The 23,721-nt window shown below is 34.5% G+C and overlaps 3 protein-coding genes and 1 long non-coding RNA gene across 5 annotated transcripts in view; 2 read left to right on the forward strand and 2 right to left on the reverse strand.

The window, feature by feature from the left end:
- Window positions 1–3,995, reverse strand: part of LOC135841264 (nephrin-like) — a 1,354,679-nt gene extending 1,350,684 nt beyond the window's left edge. The window contains exon 1 of the mRNA XM_065358143.1: window positions 3,237–3,995. Coding sequence (XP_065214215.1) covers window positions 3,237–3,321 — 85 coding nt within the window. The 5' untranslated portion in view covers window positions 3,322–3,995. The remainder of the gene's footprint in view (window positions 1–3,236) is intronic.
- Window positions 3,996–8,721: 4,726 nt separating this feature from the next.
- On the reverse strand, window positions 8,722–10,565 carry LOC135841949 (uncharacterized). Of its 2 annotated transcripts, none has more exons than XR_010558032.1 (3): window positions 10,229–10,565; window positions 10,047–10,150; window positions 8,722–9,972 (listed from the first exon to the last, which is right to left on the reverse strand). It is a non-coding gene; the product is annotated as an uncharacterized LOC135841949 (long non-coding RNA). The 2 variants fall into 2 exon arrangements; XR_010558031.1 differs by having other exon boundaries at window positions 10,047–10,174; window positions 10,298–10,551.
- A 165-nt stretch (window positions 10,566–10,730) lies between these two features.
- On the forward strand, window positions 10,731–17,915 carry LOC135841946 (tyrosine-protein kinase hopscotch-like). The gene is made up of 17 exons (XM_065359179.1): window positions 10,731–11,631; window positions 11,713–11,963; window positions 12,035–12,154; window positions 12,227–12,387; window positions 12,462–12,587; window positions 12,663–12,787; window positions 12,867–13,085; window positions 13,164–13,288; window positions 13,367–13,520; window positions 13,603–13,750; window positions 13,909–14,037; window positions 14,140–14,246; window positions 14,333–14,491; window positions 16,464–16,610; window positions 16,683–16,850; window positions 16,929–17,098; window positions 17,174–17,915. Exons 1-17 carry the CDS (start codon window positions 10,912–10,914, stop codon window positions 17,490–17,492), a joined length of 3,348 nt encoding a protein of 1,115 aa, XP_065215251.1. The 5' UTR covers window positions 10,731–10,911; the 3' UTR covers window positions 17,493–17,915.
- Window positions 17,916–18,976: 1,061 nt separating this feature from the next.
- LOC135841947 (lysosome-associated membrane glycoprotein 5-like) lies at window positions 18,977–23,721 on the forward strand. Its single transcript, XM_065359180.1, has 8 exons — window positions 18,977–19,223; window positions 19,298–19,458; window positions 19,527–19,629; window positions 20,449–20,567; window positions 20,660–20,776; window positions 20,854–20,941; window positions 21,008–21,199; window positions 21,290–23,721. Exons 1-8 carry the CDS (start codon window positions 19,175–19,177, stop codon window positions 21,448–21,450), a joined length of 990 nt encoding a protein of 329 aa, XP_065215252.1. The 5' UTR covers window positions 18,977–19,174; the 3' UTR covers window positions 21,451–23,721.

Consider the following 23,721-nt stretch of genomic DNA (forward strand, 5'->3'; position numbering starts at 1 on the left):
AGCCAACTTTTGTTATACAAGAATAATATACGGTTCAACGTACCAGCTACCCTTATTTAGCGAAATGTTTTCCTCGCGGATTCGAAATCCTTATTGTGCGATTGTAGGCCTCCTCGCATAGAAGGCTTAATAGCTCTCAAGTATTAGGTATAATATTTCCGTGTCGAAAAATTTGTCGATGTCGTCGTTGCCGCATCTATTTTCTACATTCGTGTGGGAGGTTTTTTTCTTCGACCATCTTAGAGATGTGTGTACTATATTATGGTGGATCGCTGAAGAATAAGTCGACGAATTTCGACCAAATTTAGCAGTGACCTTGACCTTTATTATGAGTTAGAAGTGACTCAGAAAAAATCCCAAGTAGGGAGGTGCTCCCGGAGGGGAGATTTTTGGGCCCTCAAAGAGACAAGGTCAGACTGAATCCTCTCCTATCTTCCTGGTTATTATTTGAGCATTGAAAAATGTTTAAAATTTGATGAGCTGAAGTAACTTGTACCTAAATTTTTCAAGCTATAAGAAATTGAAACATACCCTCGAATTGAGTACAATTTCTTTGCTGAACAAGCCCACACGTATAGCTTAGCAAACGTCACTCTATACATGGTGGGAAAACGAACTAGTTACAAAACTTGCAGTAGGTAAACCTACCTACCTACATTTTCAAACGAACGAGTAACAACAAAAATCTCAATTTTTTTCACGTCACCAAGACGAAGATTACGTCTACATTTTTCAAAAATTGCTTCCAGTAAACATAGGCATTCGAGAAAGAGCTTCGCTCGTCGCGAACGAATGACTCGGAAACTTTTTAATTAATTTTATTATACGCGAACGTTTATTATGATAATTTCCTCGTCTTGGGCTCGAGGGATTTTCATTTGTGGAATTGTTTTAATGTTGTCATCGCATCTCCGCGCTGTGCCATCCTGTCATCATTCGCCAACAAGAAAAGTTGAAAGTTTGTATAAGTGGAAACTTACATCGGTTAACTATTGCCAAAAAAAAAAATAGCACGATGATGGAAATATAACAGAAAACTCTCCCCTCAGCAACCTAGTCCACGAGGCGTTTTGACGATACGTCGCTCATCACAAAGAAAAGGCAACTTTACGATGGAATTTCAACGCAGCGATCAAAAAATTATTCAATTTCGCGAGTTTATTACTTCGCTTTTCTTTGTTGTTTCCAGCAGGAGGTAGCGCTAAATTGATTTTTCCATTATTTTATCAAATTGACAACGACAGTTCAACTGTTTGCCAAGAATTGAATACACGGAGCGCACCACGGTGGCAGACAGAAACAAGAGAAGGGGGATGAATTGTTGACTTTTGCATAATCAAAAATAAAGTGATGTACCCAGAAAGGGACAAGAAACAAACAAGTTGCGGAAACCTTCATATTGAAACTTTTCTCAAACCAATCATTTTTCATCGAGATAACTTTATTATTCATTCGAGTACACATAACTCTATACGTACGAAATTTCAAAAAATCGCAACATTTGATAAAAACAACAAACACGACGATCAGAGACTTGGATTTGTGGGAATACCTAATCCTCTCCATAATTTTATAATCCTTGTTGGAGAGCATCATAAATTCATAATAAATGGTCAAACGATTCACATATCATTTTCAGATATTTTTTTTTTCAATTCTGAAGTTCTGCAATTTTCCAAAAACTCATTCTAGATATTCAACATCTATCTATCGAATATAGAGGCAAAAATAAAATAAAAAAATGTCAAAAACTTGTGAAAAATGCGTGGGTAGGTAGGTAATCGTACTAATTAAAATATCATTTCAAGAATAATTGACAAAACGAGAAACGAAATGAAACGAGTAAAAAAGAAAACTAAGCAATAAAGTTTTTCTATTAAAATGTTGGAAGTTTTTTTTCTCTCTCCGACACAAGTATATAAAAAGAAACCTTTACCAAGCTGTTCTGAATGCGATTAAATTTTATTTTTTTCAACTTCTACCAACGTCGAGATGGAACTACTTTCAGGTTTTGGTATTTGTAATATACATGCGGCCGCGGATAAAGCTTTGGCATTAACGCGATAAATAAAACTTTGTAGTTGAAAGTTTTTTTTTATATTGAGCCGCAATAACGTACAAAAAAGGAATTAAATTTAAAGTCTTACGATTCGAAAAATGAAAAAAAAAATGAAAAAAACCAATAGTCCAGCGTAGAATTGGCCTTAGAATCGATATTAGAATTTATCAGAATAAGTATCCCGATTTTTGGAATTAATTTTACCGAGCTATCAATATCGAGAAAATATTGTCTACCTAATATGTTCAGCTCTAGCTCAAAATTCGCTCCCCTACCCATTCATTCGGAATATAGAGTAAATCTTGGTGAATTTCTCATTATCTCGATAAGTAAGGTGAAATGCAACTCAATTTGACAATTTTACTAACACTTATTTAATGCAAGATTTTTGGGACTTTATGACTCCCTTCCCACCTTGACCACTTGGAAGAAAAAAATTACAGGGTGTTAATAAAATTTTCTTTTTAATACAGTTGCAACGCTGGTTTCAACAGTTTTTTTTTCTTCAAATTTTCTACAGCAAAGGAAGTTCAACCTCCAACTAGGTATATAACTTGAGAAGGGGGGGGAGTCCATGAAATATGTAGGTATACACCAGTTGGAAGTAAAATAGGCAGACTAACTGCACCACAAAGTGATTTGGCTGATTTAATGTATTTTTTAGTATTGGTGAGAAGTTTGTTGTAAAAAAACGACGTTTTTTTCAATTCCGTACCTCCCCTTTGGAAGCCCACGAGAAGAAATTGCTAAAGACGAAATTTTTTCAACAACATTTTTTACAACTTCTGCCCAAACACTTCTACAAAATATCTGGTAAGTTACGATTTGAAAATGAAAATGAACCAAAATCATGTAGGTACCACGTTTTCTGTTTCAAACATTTTCTTACACCAATACATATTGTTCAAACTCTCAAAATATTTTCAAAATTTGATTGAAGAATTCTGGTCGAGTAGACGATTTGGGACTTGAATTATCCCCATTTGTGGACGAGAGTGAGGGAAGGGGTACAATTTGATATAAAAACCATTCCGAATGATCGTCAAATCAGGCAAACTGAATGAAAATGAGGCAATATGCAGGGAATGCGATAGAGAAAAATTATTTAAATCTAGTGAAACATGCTAAACTAATATTCAAATCATGCAAATAAGCGATGAAAAAAATTTCTTATTACCTGGTTGTTCGGTGACGACGTCTTCATTCCCGTTGCAGATACCATGGACAGCCAAAAGCAGAATACAGCACAATAGCCGACGCATTTTAATTTGTCCGCCGGCCACAAATATCACTTGAAACGATTAAAAGTCTCGCGAATGCATTTCAAAGAGACACAAAGTCCAACCGATTCTGTACTACACCATACGATAACTTCCGGCACAAAACTTACACCACGATGAATAACGAACTATCATTACAAATTACATCATTGCATACGTACTTTGAAAAAAAAATAAAAAATCGTAAAATTACGTTAACAAAATTTGGTTTTTGAAAATAAAAAAAAACAAAACTCGCACCAACACTCGAAAAATTACCACAACACGAAAAAAATTATTACTACAAGTACACACCACGAGGAAAAAAAATTGAAATTAATTATTGTAATTAAACGGTAGGTACGCGCCGCGTTTGTGAAAATTTACACACCGAAATAACACCTCAGCAGATACAGGGAAATACACGTAAAAAATCGCACATATAAATTCGCGAAATTTTTCGTACTTATGCGAACGGAAAGGCCAGATTTTCACACAAAAACGACGATCACCCTTCGAAAACGGCACAGTACTGAAGTTTGAAAATTCCAGACATTCGCCGGTCTCCGGTACACGCTGGCGAAATTTACGCGCGCTTTTTTCGACCCCGGTACACGAATTTGGCCGATTTTGTACGATAGCGTTCGTGAGAATAAGGGCTGCGTGATTCGAAAAACAACCCTTAATACTTGAACTGTGTTAAATTTTATGTAGTACGAAATTCATCCCCCATTTTTTTTGAATTGAATGAATTAGGTAGGCACATTACACACCACAGGGTGTCTATTTTTCGGAAAATTGATTTAGCCCATCATCTGTATTCAAAAATAAATTCTTAGTAACAAAAAAATCATAACTTTTTTCAACCAAATTAAAAGAAAGCTCTCCACACCCCTCCCCCCCGCGGGCAAAAAAATTAACAAAGTCAAATTTTACACGAGAAAATTTTCCAACAAAATTGAAATTTGGAAGAAAATTTGATTACAAAGTATTTTTTAATTTTAATAGAAAATTATTTTCAAAAAAATACAAAAAAAACACAAATGAACCCATTACATACGTTTTAAGACAGGGTGTCCAACAAAATTTCAAAATGACAAAGCAAGACTTCAGCTGGATATTTTTTTTCAGCACTATCGCTTTACCAATGTCTTTAAACAACCCAGGATTTTTTTCTAGCAAGCGGATGTTGAAAATATAATTGGGTCATTCCACGTCAATTGGACCAAGAAGTGGTGGGGTTCGGCGATTTTTTTGCAATTTTTCCTGTGGAAAGACCTTCCCAAGGGATGACCAATGGCGCAAATCGCATCCCTCTAGCCCATTTTTAAAGGCAGCTAGGGGGTGTCAAAAGTTTTCAGTGAACCTAAAATATCACCTATTTCAGCAGTGGATTACTCGATAACCGCGATACCTCCCAAAATGAAACATTTTCCCATAGTTGGGGGTTTTGAAAGGCTTTTTGGTGGTATCATAAAAATCAGTGTTGCCACTTTTTTTCGTACAAAAAATTGGCTCAAAAAACTTCAAAACGTAGTTTTCATATCGTTCCAACTCTCAAAAATTCTGAAAAAAATATATTATGGACAACTTTTCATGTTGAACAACATATTAAAAAATTGGGATGGTACCAAGTTGCAAAGTTGATTTAAAACATGGAAAAAAGTTGTGATAGGTGAAGTTGACCCACTTGAACCATATTTTAACCTATCTGTTGAAAAAGTTGAACAAACCCTTTCACTCGATGAAAGAAATGAACTTTTCACAAAAAAGTCAAAATTCGAAAAGATTCAAAAAATGAACGAATTTTTATTTTTTTGTTGTGAGTGTAATTTTTATCAACTTTTTCATGAAATATACGTCAGAAAGAGGTCAAAATAAGACAACTGAATAAATTAAAATTTTTTTTGATGTTTGAAATTGAAAATTTAATTTGTTCGAATTTTGATTTTTTTGTAAAGAGTTCATTTCATCAGAGAGTGAAAGGGTTTTTTCAACTTTTTCAACAGATACGTAAAAATAGGGGTCAAATCGGTCAGCTTCACCTATCACAACTTTTTTTCATGTTTCAATTATGTACGAAAAAAAGTGGTAACACTGATTTTTATGATATCACCAAAAAGCCTTTCAAAATCTCTAACTATGGGAAAATGTTCCATTTTGGTAGGTATCGCGGTTATCGAGTAATCCTTGGCTGAAATGGATGATATTTTAGGTTCACTGAAAACTTTTGACACCCCCTGGCTGCCTTTAAAAATGGACTAGAGGGCTGCGATTTGCGTCATTGGTCATCCTTTCGGAAGATCTTTCCACAGAAAAAATTTTTAAAAAATCGCCGAACCCCCCGTCCCCACCACTTCTTGGTCCAATTGACGGGGAATGACCCCAAACAACCCAAGATTTTTTTCAAGCAAGCGAATGTTGAAAATATAATTTGATCATTTTCAATTTCTAATTATATTTTTACCTCTAAGGTTCTAGGTAATGTATGTAATGAGATTGGGCGAATTAAATTTTTTTTCGACATGGCAAATTTTTAAAAAATATACCAATTTTTCAAAATAAAACGGCTAGTTGCAATGTGAAATAAGTACACATACGTAAGAGATGAAATACCTAACAATTTTGTCATTTGAAAGGTATAATTTTTCCTCATACTCATACACCGTATAAAAATTTCGATTACTCTTTCAAGTGTAGAATTTTTTAATTACGAAAAATAGAAACAAACTGGCCCTGGGGAAGCGAGCACAAAAGCTCTCGAAAGTCAGTATTTCGAAAGATAGACCTATACATACGTATTAAAAACTATGTTTTCATGTGTTATGAGTTAGGTATAGATACACAAGAAATTTAATCTGCTTCGAAATTTCAAAATTCAAATGATATTTTTTTCTGAGAATTCAAAATTAAAAAAAAAGCAAACGAGCCCGAGCGAAAAGAGGTCAAAAGCGTTGAAAAATCCATGTTTTGAGAAGTGAAAAAAGTTTCCTAATGCATGGGAGGCGTATATTATTCTAATTCAAACTTTGAACATTTCTTGAATTCGAACAATAAGTTGTTTATTTGGAAGAAGAGCAAATAGCCCGAGGGAAGCGAAAGCAAAAGCTCTAAAAAATGTGTAGGTGATTCGAGCTCTAAATAAGTCGACAAATGAGCCCTTTTCTACGAAATTTTTTTAAAATTCCGGAAAAATGAGACATTAATTTGATAGTTTGAGGTCTAATTGAGAAAAAGCAGGACTTGCAGGACCGTTAAGACGCCTTGTATAAGAAAATAACACAACAAATAGCCATAGGTAAACATCGAAAATAGGAACGCATTTGAATTTCTTCATTTTTTCACTAGGTACCTATTAGACTAAATTCACTACTTTTTCACAACTTTCACTACCTGTTAGATAACCTGTAATTGGATATCGATGTCCAATGATAGACAGTTCGTATTATAATGCTTTTAAAAACTTACGGGCTCGCTACTTATAGACCCAGAAAGCAATGAAAAGCGGTTATTGGATTATCCGGACAATACAGAAGTACGTACACACTAGTGCTAAAAAAAATCGAAATAGCAAAAAAGAACTTTTCAACTTGAACAAAATGCTCTTTTGCAAAATTTTTAGGGATTCAACTTTCCCTAATCACAATTTGTCCGAAGACCTTTATTACCAAAGGCAAAGCACGATGAGTAAAACATTTACCTAAATTCATTGATTTCAAAAAATCTTCAATTGAAAGAATTATTAGTTTATCACTATTTTTAAAACTTTCAGGGCATATACATACGTAGTATAACCTCCCCTGCAAATGGGTCATCACAATAACAAAACTATTCCAAAATATTATTCACCTTATTTGAAAATTGAAATTAAACCTCAGAATGAGGAAGTTTCATATTAATTTATAGTCAAAACGAACAGACTGAAAATCCGAAAAAAATGTCCACCAAGTGTTTAAAAAAGTCTTTCGGTGAACAAAAATGAAATTTTCATATACCAGCACGTAGGTTATAATAGCTTTGTATTCTTTGTAGTGTAGGGTGGTCCTTATTTTCGAAGTTGGTATGTATTTCCCTCCCTCCCAACCCCTAAAGTTGTGACCTCTGATGAGAAAATAATTCCCTATTTTTCATTTTTTCCATTTTCGAAAAATTCGGGCTGCGGTGAGCCCCTCATCCCTCAATGTTCAAAATTTTTATAAAATACAAATTCATTGTAAAATGTTGAAACTTCAAGACTATATTATCTCTAAGAAGTCTCCTTTGAGTAAAATAAACTCTCATGACGATTTTAGCCCCTCCATTGAAAACCAAGCTGACCCTCTAAAATAGCTGAAATTTGAGGTAAAATACAAATTTCAGCTATTCTAGGGGACCAACTTGGTTTTCTAAGGAAGGGGTTAATATCCTCATCATGAGAGTCCATTTTACACAGAAAAGACGTTTCAAAAGCGTTAAAAATTTTGCTTTGAAGTTGAATTTTTAAACATTTTTGAAAATTGTGAGGCCCACCGCAGCCGATTTTTTCAAAAATGGAAAAAACGAAAAATAGGGGATTATTTTCTCACCCCTAAGATCACAACTGTCATCAGAGTTGGGAGCAGAAGAAATCGTAATTTTTTTTGTCATGTACATATTAAGGACCACCTTATTTAATATTTATAGTTATCTCATAAAATAAACCAGCAGCAAAAAATTCTCAAAATTCGTACCTATTGAGTATTCAATACCTACGTATCATGATGTTTTACTAAAAAAATAATAATAATAATAATTTAATTAAAATGGATCAATAGGCCAAATCGAAATACGAGTAGAAGTGTACGAACGTACCTCTTAACTTATTTCAGAACGATAAGATTACGACGCAGATACCTTCGTGAGATCGAATAATTATTAAACGTGATTTCCACCACCACTATAGGTACAATTAAGTATGTACATTAACCCTCAAAATTCGAATTTATCAGCAGAATTTCCCGCCGGACGCATAACAGGTAGATAAGTACATAAAATTCCAAATGACAGTAAAATGATGGAACTGTTGAATCACAATCACAATACTCAAAATAATCTAACACATTACGACACAGAGAAAGCTTTCGCGAGATCGAATATTAAATATATAGGTAGGTACGTATTATACATATGGGTAAGTATAGGTACGTACATTAACCCTTGAGATATGTATCTTTCGACAGAATTTCTGGCCGGACGCATGATGAAATTGTATAATCACAACACTAAAATAATCATAAACACCAAGGGCTCATTTTTGAACAAGATTACGACGCAGGAAGCTTTTGCAAGATCGAAAGTTGACTGTAATTTCCAACACTAGGTAGCTTATAGGTAAGTATTTAAGTATTACGCTGGGTCTCAACATTCGAATTTTTCGTCAACGTATAATAAATACCCAACATTCTAAATGATAGCAAGATGATAAAATTGTATCTACAATTACATTACTCAAATAACACAAACATCAAGTGCTCATTTCTGGACAAGATAACGACCCATGAAGCTTCGCGAGATCGAATGTCAACAGTGATTTTTTCAACACTAGCCTAAGTAATAAGTAAGTATACTTAGGTATACGCTGGGCCTCGACATTCCAATTTTTCGCCACCTTATAATACCTAAATGACAATAGGATGGTGAAATTGAACAATCACAATACTCAAATAACACAAACACCAAGTGCTCATTTCTGGACAAGATAACGACGACGCAGAAAGCTTAGCGAGATCGAATGTCAACAGTAGGTAGGTAATTTTCCAACACTAGCCTAAGTAAGTATACTTTAGTATATGCTGGGCCTCAACATTCGAATTTTTCGCCACCTTATAATACCTAAATAACATTCTAAATGACAGTAGGATGGTGAGATTGTACAATCATAATATACTCAAGTAACATTAACACAAAGTGCTCATTTCTGGACAAGATTAACGTCGTGTCGCAGTATAATGCTTTACGAGACCTAGTACTGTTGAAATGTACCTACAATGAAGTTAACTGCCCTGAAACTAACTCATCGAACGAATACTTTTCGGTGCAGAAGCGGTGTATGCCTACTCAAGATGAACTTATACTCAACAAAGCACTCTGATCACATTATTTTCCACATACATGAAATTAAGACCACACAGTGGCGATTTAAAGCACTATAGAAGCACAATTACCTGGACAGGACCAAAGATTCAAATATGTTTAGGCGCGAAGCATTGTATAACGATTAAACGGAAACTACATCTAGGTATTTTCGATAAATTACTCACCGAATCGTACAATCTGAGTAAAATCAAGACAACACAACAGTAAAATACAGCACTCGAATAACATATAAGACGAAATAAAGTACAATTACCTGGACAAGACCAAAGATTCAAACAATAGTTTAGGCGCGAAGCATTATAACAATCACAAGGAAGAAACTACATGGTATTTTCGACGAATTACTCGCAGAATCATATTAATCTGAGTAAAATTTAGACGACATAATAGTAAAATACAGCACTCAAATAACATAAGACGAAATTAAGCACAATTACCTGAGACAAACACTCGGAACACGTTTTGGCGCGAACGATCATCCAACAATGGATACGTAACTATTTCCGATAAATTACTCGCAAAATCGTCGATTTATGCAATCTGTATGAAATCAAGACGATGAAATTGTAAAATACGGCACTCAATTAATAAAAGACGAAATAAAGTGCAATTACCTAGCACAAACACCTAGGACATGTTTAGGCGCGGATGATCGTCTAACAATGACTACGAAACTTATTTCCGATCTATTACTCGCTAAATCGCCGATTTATGCAATCTAAAAGAAATCAAGACGATGAAACTGTAAAAAACAGCACTCAATTAACAAAAAACGAAATAAAACACAATTACCTACCACATGTTTAGGCGCGGGGGTTCGTCTAACGAACAATAGGTACGAAACTATTTTCGATAAATTACTCACCAAATCGTTAATTCTCGCATTAAATGTACTTGAAACCATAACATTGTACATTACAGCATTCAATTAAAATAAAACGAGATAGAAATAATACAATTAATCCATCAAACACCGAAGAAAAAAGAAATTATTCGCGAGCAACCCGTAACCAGTTTTCCGTTATGAGCAAAGTTTGACAAAGATGGATGTCGAAAGTTGCAAGAAAAACGCTCAAACTTCAAAGAAATTACTGGAAAGGAATAGAGTGGGGATGTGAAAAGGAGTTGAGAAGGAAAATCATGGCGGGGAATAGTAATTTACTTGAGAATTACCGTAAAATACGCGAAATTTCAAAATAACGGTGACAACATCACCGGCATTTTGAAATTACGGAGGCACTTCACATTCAACTACAGTTTTTTTTTCTGTGATATTTCGCATTGATATCAATTTGTTTTGTTTTCGTTCAGATTTTTGATATTTTTATTCAGAAAATTCAGAAAATTGTAATTTTTTTCAATGATCGAATCGATTCTACGTTAATTTTTATAAAGAGCTGAAAAGTTTAACGCAATAATTATCGCATCGTGATCTGTAGTAATGAAAAGGTGATTCGAATTTCCGCACCGTCCGCCACCATGAACACGGTAAACGTCGAAACACATTCGTCCAATTTCAAGATAAACACTGATGAAAAGACAACAGTCGAAGATTTGATCATAGAAACATGTAAAAATTTAAAAATCGGTCCCGTCGCTCGACATTTATTCGCTATACGTATCAAAGCTACCTCGATATGGCTACACTTGAGCGCGGACGTCGAAGGAATACCCTACAAAGATTTCGAATTCCGTATGCGATTCACTGTTCCTGACATGAATCGTTTACAAGATATCGACCCGCACGCTTATGATTTCTGTTTCAATCAAATCAAATACGGAATCCTACGTAACCAGTTTCCCAAACAGATTTACCGAAAGTTCAAGAACGAAATTTTCGGACTGAGTGTACTGAACATGTTTCTCGCTATCATCGAAGACGGTCTGTCCAAAGAAGACGTCATTAACGACTATCAAAAATATGTACCTCCGGTGGTGCTAAAACAGCATCTTTTCTTCGTCAAGAAACCATTGATAAAGGCTTTGAACGAACTCGGACAGAATAAGTCGAATTACGATGCGTTTTATGTGAAAAGTGGTTACCTCGATCAATTCGAAAAAATTGTTCCTAATTATCTAAATGAAAGTTATGCAGCTGTTATTAACGGCGAACATAAACCTGAGACGGTGCGAATCACTGTTGATCCTTTTCACGATGTTTATCCCGGTATTAGTATGAAATACGAAGGTAGAGATGAAGTGAGTATTGGTCAATTCCGTTTATTCAATCCATATTTTGGTTCATTGATTCATTTTTTTTTTGTGTTTTGTTTGTTGCAGATCGAACATGTTTGCTCAATCGACGATTTATGTTATTTAAATATACGTAAAGAAGGAACCGTTGAAATATCACGTAAAAATGGAATCCCGTTGTATTTGCAATTTCGTCCATTATCCGAAATGATGGCATTTGTTTCGTTACTCGATGGATATTACAGATTAATGGTGAAATGGATATTTAACCTTTGTCGTGATCTAGCGACACCATCTTTATTAAAATTACAACCCCTGAAATGTCACGGACCTATTAGGTATATTTATCGAACGTCATTTTATAAATCATATCTTCTTTTTCGTGATCGCTAATCAGTGATGATTTCAGTGGCGAATTCGCGTACCATAAACTAGAGGAAAAACGTAGCAATAAAATAGGCTGTTTTATTTTGAGGGAGAGTGATGTAGAATACGATACGTACTTCATCGACGTTTGTACCAAAGCGAGGTAAATACATAATTATCAATCACCTTTCTTACTCATGCAATGACTATAGTACTGATAAACGAATTTTTTCAGCACCAAACCAGTCACATATAAAATCGAAATGACCAATAACCAGCAATACAGACTGTGTAGTAATAAAACCACCTACGCTTCTATACCCGCTATCATCGCTGCTCATAAAACCGAACCGGCAGATTTTATACTTCGCGAGTGCTTGCCACCGTCTGAATTCGGTATTTATAATCAATTTGAGTTTTTCTCCGCACGATGAATGTCACACAGTTTGATACAATATCGTTGTGTTTAGATCAATCGAATTTATTAATATGTCAGACTGAAACATGCGCCTATGCGCAGAAAGCTCTCAGCAAGAAAGAGTTACCAAAGACCATGCCGTTGTGTATTGATACGAGAACCTTGATGTATTTCAAACGTAAGTCGAGTTCGATGTATTTGCATTCGAAAATAATTTGTTCGTTTACTCATTTCTTTATTTTTCATAATAAAGATAAACCCAAAGAAGGAAGAAATCAATTCACTACAGTTTACCGAGCTATTTGGACTACCGACAATACGAAAAAAAACGTAGCCATGAAAGTATTAAAGGAAAGCTATAAAGATAAATATTTACAAGTAAATAGGATTTCTTCGACTAATTTTATCCCGCTGCGTTTATGGTTTTTTAAAAACGTATCATTGTGTTCTTATCAAGGAATTCCTTTCGTTAACCAATCGTTGGGCTTTTGTTACTTCAAACGCGGTTGTTAAATTTTTCGGACTTACGTTATCGAATCCCATTTCAATGGTCACGGAGTATTTGCCGATGGGACAGTTGGACCATTATTTAGAAAACGCCGATAGTCGTCTACCTATCAAAGAAGTCGATTTAGTCGAAGCTGCTACGTATTTAGCAAACGCCTTGTGGTATCTGGTACGTTATTCGACGTCTAAATCAACATATCGAATGCGAGTACGAAGTTTCATCGAGCTTTTTTCCCCATTTTTGTAGGAAGAAGCTGGTTTCGTTCATGGAAACATCAGATGTCGTAAAGTATTAGTATCCTCCCATACGGAGAATTCATTCACTGTTAAATTATCTGATCCTGGATTACACGAAAACTACACCGATGCAGAGTAAATAATCGATCAAATTTACCTATCATTTTGGGACTCGTTTAATGGTTTTTTTAATCGATTGAATGATGTTTGCAGTTTACACTGGATCCCTCCGGAACACCAAGATGATAACATGAATGAAGCCCGAAACTCTGTGGCGGCCGATGTTTGGGCTTTTGGAACGACTATTTGGGAAATTTTCAGCTACGGTAAATCGCCTCCTTTGGCCGAAGCCAGCGTAATCAGAAAGGTACTTGCGTCTTTTGATTATTTTTTCGTCGAGGGTTGGGAAATTTTACTCGTTTACCGATGGCATTTTTTTCCCCTTACAGTTTTACAAAAGCGGTAAAATGCTTCCTCAGCCAATTGGGTGTCCTGATACCGTATATTACGTAATGAGAGAATGTTGGCATAACGAAACCGATCATCGTAAAAGACCACAGGCGGTTATGCGTGATATTAATCAGATTCTTTATCAAGGTGAGAGCCCTCATCTTGTAAATCGAACAAGATACTTCATGAAATTTCTACCTATTGTTTTTTTTGCCTTTTATCCCACCTTATTATAGAATTTCATCGATGATTTAAAATTTGAAATTATTCTAAAAATCTAAATCTTCCTGTTGTTGTTGTTTCAGTATACAACGCGCGACAAGGTCATTCGTATACTACGATCGCACCATCATTCGACAGTATGCAAGATAATGTTTCGAATAAATCAAAAGAAAGTGACGATTTGAGTTCTAGTTTATTCTCCGAGCTTACAGGTATTACATTAACCGTCGTGACACTGACGATTGTAACGTTAGTTTGCAGCGTTGGGAAAGAAACCATGATCATGATTATTAACGATTTGATTATCATTTCAGTGACCACATTTGTAGACGACGGAGAAGAAAGATGTTCAGCTGATTTATTGCATATGAATGGTAATACCACTTCCGATTTGATGTTCCCGATGAAAAGCTCTCCGCAGGTAAAATATATTACCTTTTTTTTTTGCTTTGTAACGAATCGATGATTTCAAATATTCACGTGTAAAATATTTTTTTTTTCGAACAGACTTATAAACGAATCGAGAACTCATCCCGAACGAATTCAGTATTGTCGATATTTAGTCAAACCGAGTACAGTCTTGGAGATAATGCTATTTCCAGCATACAGAGTATTTTTGAACTGGATCGCGAATGGCAGCTTATTCTAAACGGACGTATTGGAGAAGTACGAAAATACTATATATTTTTCGATCGAACAATACGAGCTTTTAAGCGTTCGAATGGGGTTTTGACTGGAAGAGGTAAAAAATCAAAATTTTTCTGTTCGCTAGAAAATTCTTAAAAGTTGTACGAATCGCTGTATTTTGTTTGAAACCAGTCTCTCAAACTCGAATTTTACGATTTCCGACCATTTCTGAGACTCCAGCACAATTTTTGAATTTTTCCAGGAGCGAAAATGAAGTTCAGCAATATTGAAACACGTATAGTCGGAGAGCCCACTTGAGAATAAATTTCACCCCCCCCCCCGGTCGATCCTCCGGGGCAACTTTTTTCTTGAAGGGCGAGTCCTAAGGGACATTTCTAGCCCTTGTACTCAAAAAAAAATGGTCCTACTTACAAAATGGCGAAATGGCGGCCACTTTATTTGAGAGGAATGCCGAAATCGCAGATTTTGCGTTCCAACATAGGACTTGCACAAAATTTTTCAAACTGTACAAAGGTAGATCGAAAGATCAAGCAAAAATTTATCACCTGTCAAAATTTCAAGTGCTAAAGTGCGTTTTTCGATTTTTGGTGAATTTTTGACAATCAAATTTAGGCCAAAAATGAGGGAAAAAATCAAAATTTTACCAAATTGGCCAAGAAAGCTGAAATTTGGGACACACCCTGTTTTCGACATGCTCAAATCAATTGGAAACTGTTTCAAACCGTTTTGAGCAGTTCTGGAGCCTCCAGCAGATTTTTAAAACTCGAAATTCCCACAAAATTTCATCAAATGGAGTTGGAAAGACGAAATTCATTCTGCAAACTAGTTTCAATACGCTACGAAGTCGACTGCAAGTGGATTTGAGTCTCCTGGTGACTTTTTGAAAATTACTGGAGCCTCCAGTAGATTTATGAAACTTGTGAAAATTTCATCAAATGGAGATGAAAAGTGGAAATTTACTCTGCACTCTAATTTTAGCAATCTCTGAAGACGACTTCACGTGAGTTCAAGTCATTTTGGAGCCTCCAGTGACTTTTTGAAAATTCCTAGAGTCTCCAGCAGATTTTTGAAACTTAAAATTTCCGCAACATTTTACCCAATGGAGTTGGCAAGCAGAAATTTACTTCGCAAACTAATTTCACTGCGATATGAAGTCGACTACATGGTGGTTTCAAATGATTTTGAAGCTTCCAGCTACCTTTTGGAAATTTCAATTTTCCAAAAACACCACATGACCTTTCAAAAAGTCGCTGGAGGCTCCAAAACGACTTGAAATCCACCAGCAGACGACTTCGTAGCGTATTGAAATTAGTTTGCCGAATGAATTTTGACTTTCCATCTCCGTTTGATGAAATTTTTAGGAAATTTAAAGTTTCAAAAATCTCCTGGAGGCTCCAGTGATTTTCAAAAAATCGCTGGATGCTCCACAACAACTTGAAATCCCCCTGCAGTTGACTTCGTAGCATATTGAAATTAGTTTGCGGGGTAAATTTCGGCTATCCAACTCCATTTGATGAAATTTTGTGGGAATTTCGAGTTTCAAAAATCTGCTGGAGGCTCCAGAACTGCTCAAAACGGTTTGAAATCGTTTCCAATCGATTTGGACATGTCGGAAATAGGGTGTGTCCCAAATTTCAGCTTTCTTGGTCAATTTGGTAAAATTTTGGTTTTTTCCCTCATTTTTGGCCTAAATTTGATTGTCAAAAATTCTCCAAAAATCGAAAAACGCACTTTAGCCCTTGAAATTTTGACAGGTGATAAATATTTGCTTGATCTTTCGATCTACCTTTGTACAGTTTGAAAAATTTTGTGCAATTCCTCCTTAAGTGAGCTCCCCGACTAATACTCTAAATTTTGTATCTATTTACAACAGGTTTTTTTGGGGGGGGGGGTGGAGAGGCTGCCATTTTTCTGCTTGGAAGTCCGTGTTATTGTTCTAAAAAAAAAAGATGCAATAGACAGTACTTTTTATTGTTGTAATTTTTTTCAGGGTTTTCACGGTGAAGTGTTTAAAGGAATGTTGCAACACTGGCATGCTGAAGAAGACGCCCAAAAAGTCGCTGTAAAGAAATTGAAAACGCACACTTTAACACGTGACAGACTCGCTGACTTCGATAGAGAAATTTCTATCATGAAAGTACGCTGTTTTTTTTTTGTGGCTTCATCGTTAAAGAACGCGTATTAATATTTTTTAAAAATTTTCACGTAGAAATTGGATCATCCAAACATAGTCAAGATAAAAGGTATTATTAGAGATCCAGATCTGTGTCTGGTTTTAGAATACATCGATCACGGATCATTGCGGTGCTACTTGAATATAAATCGTGATCGATTGAGTACCCTTCGTTTACTGAAATTTGCTCTAGATGTAGCCTTGGTGAGTTGGAGATGGAAGTTGGAAGCTGATTTGCAGACTTGGAAGTACTTGAAAAATACTAACGTGTTCTTTTTTTAGGGTATGGCTTATCTGAGCGAGAAGAAAATTGTGCATCGTGATCTAGCTGCTCGTAATATTTTAGTGGTGAGCGATACCCACGTAAAAATATCGGATTTTGGTCTGGCTCAGTTTATCGGTAACAATAATTACTACCAGTTCAAAACCGAACGACATTTGCCGATAGAATGGTAAGTACAGTCTAGCTCTCAATGTGTTTCTCTTTTCGTCGTATTATCATTCTATCAACTCTTCGTTTTCATTAGGTACGCTCCGGAATCAATACAATACGGTAAATTCTCTCCTCAATCGGACGTATGGTCTTACGGTGTCACCTTATACGAGATGTTTACCCACGGAGAAGATCCTCGATTACCGATCGATCAACAGAGTGTTGATGACATGTTGAACGCTCTTAGGAACAATATCCGTCTAGAGTGTCCACCTGACTGCCCTTCTCACGTGTATTCCAACATAATGCGAGAATGTTGGCAATACGAAGCGGCTAAAAGGCCGACTTTTCAAGCTCTTAGTAAAACGATCGAAGAGCTTTTCCGTCCTGATACCGATGCCCCCCCAATGTAAAGTTTAGGGAATTTGTAGAAAAATGTATTTTTTATGGGTTTTATTTTGTTAATGTATTTCAGTATTTTGTATTTGTTAATTGTTTGTAATTAATTATCGGTTTCTTAGAGCTTATTTTTGTTAATTCGAGTTTTAAAATGTGTAAGTATTATTGTGAACCGTGTGAATTTGACGGTTATATGTGATAGTATTTTAGATTATAATGGATTTGATACGTTGTTATTTTCTTGTATTTTACAGTCCCGTTACCCCAATTATTTTCCCCTTTCTTATCGTTGTAACAAAGTAGATAATATGTAGTGTTCTTGTTTGCCTGTATGTTTCTCTCTGTACCCTTTTTGCCGCGTGTTTTTATGTATCAATAACATGTGCATTTTGTGAGTGCCATTTTTATATAATTTTGTTGAAAATTGTGTGTTTTTATTTCAATTTAAAAAATTGAAAAAATAGTGTATTAATTATGATTAGAGATAAATCGCAGTCTTAGGAATGATAGTATATTATGGCTTTGGAGTTTCAAGTGAGAAATATAGCTGCAAAAGCTACGAGGATGAGTTTGTTTATCTGTAACACAAACACAACCCTCCTTGCCAAAGAGCTACTTTATCACATCCTTCCGGAAACTGGAAAACTGGTTCGACGAATTCTTTCGCAGTGCCAGTTTTTTCAACTGGAACAACAAATTATTGTTTAAAATATTGAAGTGGAATCATTTTCAAGTTCCTATTCAATCTATGTACCAATGTACCTACTTAGATTCACATAAATTCTTCAATCTCAACTCGTTTGATTCGTAATATTTTCGCCAAGTCGGAATTGTACATCAATACTAACGTAATCCTTAATCTTCTTGGCGTCTTTGATTTTAAGCTTCGATTTTGTATCCATGTTGAGGAATTTCTCTGCAAGTTGAGACAATCCATGATTAGGAACAAGTTGAGAAAAAGTACCTAAATGTGAAATGGACAACAACTACTTTTTCAGATTGCCAATCAGTCATCTTCGAAGATATGATTTAGCTATTGTATTTGTACCGAAACATGAAGTTGTTGAAAATTTCAAAACGGTGAATTGATTCGAAGATTTCGTTGACTGAAATGAAACTTGAAAGTAGGTAGTTTAATTTGTGTTGGAAATGTGCCGGTGGTACTGAAAAATTTGGAGAAAATGACGAAATGACAACTGATTAGATTACAGTACCTACCATTCCCTTGTACTCATGTACTGTAATCGTATTAAATTAACACCTTACGTTGAAAATTCTTCGCAATAAAAGCATTCAAGTAGAAATAATTTTATTTTTGAGATTGATAAAAAAAATAAAGGAGGTTTTGATTTAGCTCTTTAATTTGCACCAATTTGCTGCGTATTTTTTATGAGGAGGTGCGAAAAACATACCTCATCATGAAATTAGATCCTACTTTATTTGCAAACTAGACATTTTTTTATTCTCTCGCTGATCCTGCTGATCCTTTTGAACTTTTTGAGCTGTGAAAGGGTGGAAATTTTCGTGGGTGAAAAGTGTTTTGATTTTCATTTTCCTTTCATATTTCGAAGAAATATCTCATTCAAGTTTCGTCGATTACGTTAATTAATTCATTGAAGAATACTCCGTATTGATAAATGATTGTTTAGAAAATTGTTTAGTAACGTATTTTATCCCGTATTCAACATATCAATAGATGTTGGTCAAAATGTACATAAATGTAGCATATTTTGCGCACATATCATGTAAGTGTGTCCATTTTACTATATAACTTGTATTTTACGTCGTGCTCGCACTAATTTGTGATAACTTTTCGCAGGTTTGCTTTGTTTGTTTCCTATCGTTTGCTTATGCGCTAGTCAAGAATCGAATAGTTCTGTCAAAAATGTCACTTCAGATGTAACGAATGCGAAGATTCTAGTCACAACACCTACGATGGTTTCCACGACATCCCGAATACCTAATCAGACTACTAAAAGTGTGAGTATATTACTGAAATCCGTGCTGCACGTTTGAATGAAAGTGATTAATTTTCAATTCGTTTTTAGGCTGCGAAAAGTACGAAAGAGGATGTCGAAGATACCAAGAAAGTCGAATCAATTAAGAAAATGAACCTGATAAAAGGCAGTAAAGTGAAAACAACTCCAGCTAGTAAGTTTTATTAGTGAGGGTAATAGTATATTACACCATAAGGGGCGAAAGTGGACGTTTTAACGACGAGTATTGTTCACTGAGCGAGCCGAAGGCGAGTGAAGTGGACGAGTTTACTGAACGAACCGAAGGTGAGGGAAGTAACTGCTACCGAACGAGCGAAGCGAGTGAGGTAGCAAAAGTTTGCTGATCGAGCCGAAGGCGAGTGAAGCAAAATTTACTCGTCGTTAAAAAGTTCACTCTCACACCTTATAATGTAAGATATTTTACATTACGAATTATAAGAAAGTATACGCATTCGTCGCTGCTAGTATGTGGGGACCATGGTATTCAGTTGAGTCTTGAGTCTCTGCAGAATGCAGAGTATAATATTGTGCAAGTTATTAATTTTAATTACATGGGTAATGAAATATGTAAGATAAATAAATCGTTATTCAAACAAAATTCGAACAAACACAGCACATGCACATGACGAAAGAACTGACCATAACCACACACTTTTGACTTCACAAACAACAAAATAATTCAATGCTTGATTAACGCAAAACCCAGAAAAATCTCAATAATCTCATAACAATGTGTTACTCATGTAAGCCTACTCGCGTTTGTTATCTTTTCGATAGGTTTCGGCTTGTGTTTGGTTAACGCGGGTGGAAAACTTCTGTACGTGTTTAGTTGACGCGGGTCGAAAGTGCCGGGATGAAAAGAGGGCTTTTCGCCCCGCATAGAAGGGGCGAAAGTGTGTACTTTCTTATCATGAGTAATGTAAAATTCAATTGTCGTATTCTGTATTGAAATAAATTACGTTTCGTTATATAGGTAATTCAAATATCGCAACTTATCGGTTAAATAACGAGGAAGATGGTACGACGTGTATTTTGATGACTGTTGATGCGTTGATCAGCTTTTTATACACAACGAAACTGAACGAACAAGAGGTTCGTAGTTCATATCGTAATTTCGTGGCTGGTTTGTGTTGCTATTTTTAAAAGGATGATTTTTTATTCGTGAACTTATGAATTATCATCAGGAAAGTGACGCATTTGTTCCTGATAAAGTTGAGGTAGCTGGAGACTGCAGTAATGAAGATGATTCAGTTCTAGTTATAAAATGGAAAACGTTCGAATTAACGTTCAGATTTGAAAAAGTAAGCATTTTTGCATATCTTTGAGCCCGAGTACCTACATTCGCAGAATGGTAATATTGTTTAATTTTTTTCTACAGACTCCTGGTGGTGAAAGGTGGTTTGTTAATCGTGTTCAATTGACTTTCAACACGAAAGAATCCGTATTCAAGCATATCAACCATCCTAGTACGTATAGCTCATTCTTCGAGTTAGCCAAATAGACACCGTACTAATAGTTTTTTCTCCCTTTAGATGCTGTGATAAATGCCCAAACTCCCCAAGGAGATTTACTCTTAGTCACGCCAGTCGGTAGATCATTCAAATGCCATCGTGAAATAGAAATTAATTTATTCGATCCAGCGTTTCAAGATCTTAAAGTTAAGCTCCTCCTGAGAGAGTTGACTGTCGAACCTTTCATCTTCAAGAACAACGATTTCGGACCAGGTATGTACTCACGAGTAACGTAAAATCGTGATTTTTATTCAATCAAGTATTGAAGTATTCGATATTTAATTTATATAAAACTTTGCTTAGAATACCTCTGTGCTGAAGGAGGAGCTGGCTCATTCCGCAGCGAAACAGCACCATTTGTATTTGGAAGTTTACTAGCTGTCTGTGCATTATTTACCATCGCAGGTTATTCCATCTATCGTTATTTGAAAGTGAATAAAGTTCAATACGATACGATGGAGTAAGCGGGTTCGACCTTCAGATGTGTTAATTGGGATTGTTTTTTAAAAAAACTACTTTTACGAGTTTGACTTGTTTTTCGTTTCGTTGGTTTTCATTTCAATTTTTTTTCTTTTTTAATTATCCTTACAGCATTTCATTTGCTATGTACTTCCCTGATTTAAATGATCTCCAATTTATTGCTTTATATTTGCGTTTTAACGAAAAAATTGTGATAAGTCTTGTTTTTTTCTAGTCTTTGTTGCTTCGTATGGTTTTTAAATTGACCGACATTACGTATGATTTGCGTTCGTGTAGCTTCTGATTCATTCGGTTTATTTTCATTTTTCATTTCATTTCTACTATTCGAGCTGTCCCAAGGGTTTATTATTGTTTAGGATATATTTTTTTCCTTATTCCGCTTTATTTAACTTGCCCGTATTTTTACTTTATTTTTTTGTTTTTTACCTTGAGTGGTGTTTTGGTTTTGTTACGGTTTTGTTTGTTTGTTGAGTCGTTTATTTGTTGGTCTTCTAAGAAGACTCTAAATGTTTATCACATTGTTCTTCCCATCTTCCCCCTTTTAAATGAATCAATCAAGCTCTCATCAATCAAAATGTTGCTAAAATATTATTTTTATGGAAGGAAAAAAAATCAAAACGACAGTTTTGGTTTTAATTTAATTTGCTTGAATAACTAAACTTATCAATCCTGTATTACATTCTTATCCTTTAACTTATAAATTATTTAATTTAATTATTTCATTTTTAAACATTTTCTCGAATGGTACTCTTGCCTCTAAAACTCATTTATATCAATTTATGGTTTTTTAAATATTTTTTTTAAAACGTCAATTAATGGCACTTAGTGTTGTTCTCTTTTTCTCACCTTAAAAAAAGTACTTTCACACTAATCACGAATTGTCTTCATTTGTTTTGGCATTGATTGTAAAATTACTTGACTAATTAAGTAATCCTTGTTTTTTGCACGAATGCACCTGAATAATTTATGCAATTTTTTTTGTAAATGAAAAAAATGTTTTGGCGAATATGATTCATACTTCGAAAAAAAAAACATAGTAAAAACATGAATATCTGAATGAAAATAAATGAAAAATTAATCTTTTATTATAGCCTTGACGAAAAAATTATGTAAGTTTTTTTCATCATATCATAATACCTAATTATAATTATTTTTTACGATGAATAGTCACGTTAGCGTTGCATTATAAATTTTTTTTATGGATTTCGTGGGTAATATTAAATTATTCTATCTATTATTTGGTTTTTGAAGGAGAATAAAAATCTATAATTTTGTAGATGAAAACGAAAATTGTTCCAAATATGAACAAACTTTGAAACAAATTCTTAAAAATCAAGGAAAATGAGCTGATTTTTGAAAAAATGAATTATTTTTGCCTAATTTTGAATTGATGTAACTATTTTAATTTTTTTTTTCTTGCTCACTAGGTACATCAATGCTCACTACATATAATCAAATTTTTATTTTATTTTATCATTATTATTTTTTTTATAATGTTGATTAAGTGAAATATCCAAAATAATATAACTTGAATTTTTTTCATATCGAACAAAGGTTTATTACCAAATATTAAATTTTACCAAAATTAAATGATAAACTAGTCAATATTTTTTTAGTAAGATTGTACATATCATTAAATCACATATCTGTTAAATCTTATACTTGACAGCAATAATTTCTCATATCCTATATATATTTTTCAATCAAACGAAGCATATTTGTTACGTAGAAATATAGTGTCCGATCTCTTATTCACTTTCAAATTTGAATTTCACCCTCACCTCCCAAGTCCCATGTAAGCCAATTAAGACAAATTCAATAATTGTGATACAGAGGTCTCTCTATAATATTATGGTGTAGTGATTCTCATTTTATTCCTATTTCCTATATTATTATACATTCTTTTCTAACATATCGTTACATTAATAACGTATTGCTTACTTATTCCAAAAAAAGACGAGCATAATACTTATAGTCGAGAAATTGAAAAAATATATATTTTATACGTCAATTATTGTGTAAGAGGTAGTGTAAAGTTACGTATCCCCCTGGCCCTCTTTCTTCTCTATTCCCCTGTCCCCTTTTTCAAGTCTATGTTCTTGATTTTACCCGCTAGTCTAGTTTTGAAAAAAAAAGATGGCATTTATTAATTGTTATATTTTTTTGCTTTTATTTAGTGTTCTTTATTATAAAGTTGTAACTTATATTTTAATCCTAAAAACCAAAATTTTAAAAATACAATGATTTAACGCGTA

This window comes from Planococcus citri, chromosome 3, assembly GCF_950023065.1.
Source record: "Planococcus citri chromosome 3, ihPlaCitr1.1, whole genome shotgun sequence".
Classification (NCBI taxonomy): Eukaryota; Metazoa; Arthropoda; class Insecta; order Hemiptera; family Pseudococcidae; genus Planococcus; species Planococcus citri.

Excerpts from the sequence above, each read along its gene's own strand:
- LOC135841946 (XM_065359179.1), top strand. The coding sequence starts at position 10,912 with ATGAACACGGTAAACGTCGAAACACATTCGTCCAATTTCAAGATAAAC. Across the intron at positions 11,632-11,712 it reads AATACGAAGGTAGAGATGAA|ATCGAACATGTTTGCTCAAT; the intron begins GTGAGTATTGGT and ends TGTTTGTTGCAG. Across the intron at positions 12,588-12,662 it reads AACCTTGATGTATTTCAAAC|ATAAACCCAAAGAAGGAAGA; the intron begins GTAAGTCGAGTT and ends TTCATAATAAAG.
- LOC135841947 (XM_065359180.1), top strand. The coding sequence starts at position 19,175 with ATGTTGGTCAAAATGTACATAAATGTAGCATATTTTGCGCACATATCA. Across the intron at positions 19,459-19,526 it reads CTAATCAGACTACTAAAAGT|GCTGCGAAAAGTACGAAAGA; the intron begins GTGAGTATATTA and ends ATTCGTTTTTAG. Across the intron at positions 21,200-21,289 it reads GAACAACGATTTCGGACCAG|AATACCTCTGTGCTGAAGGA; the intron begins GTATGTACTCAC and ends AACTTTGCTTAG.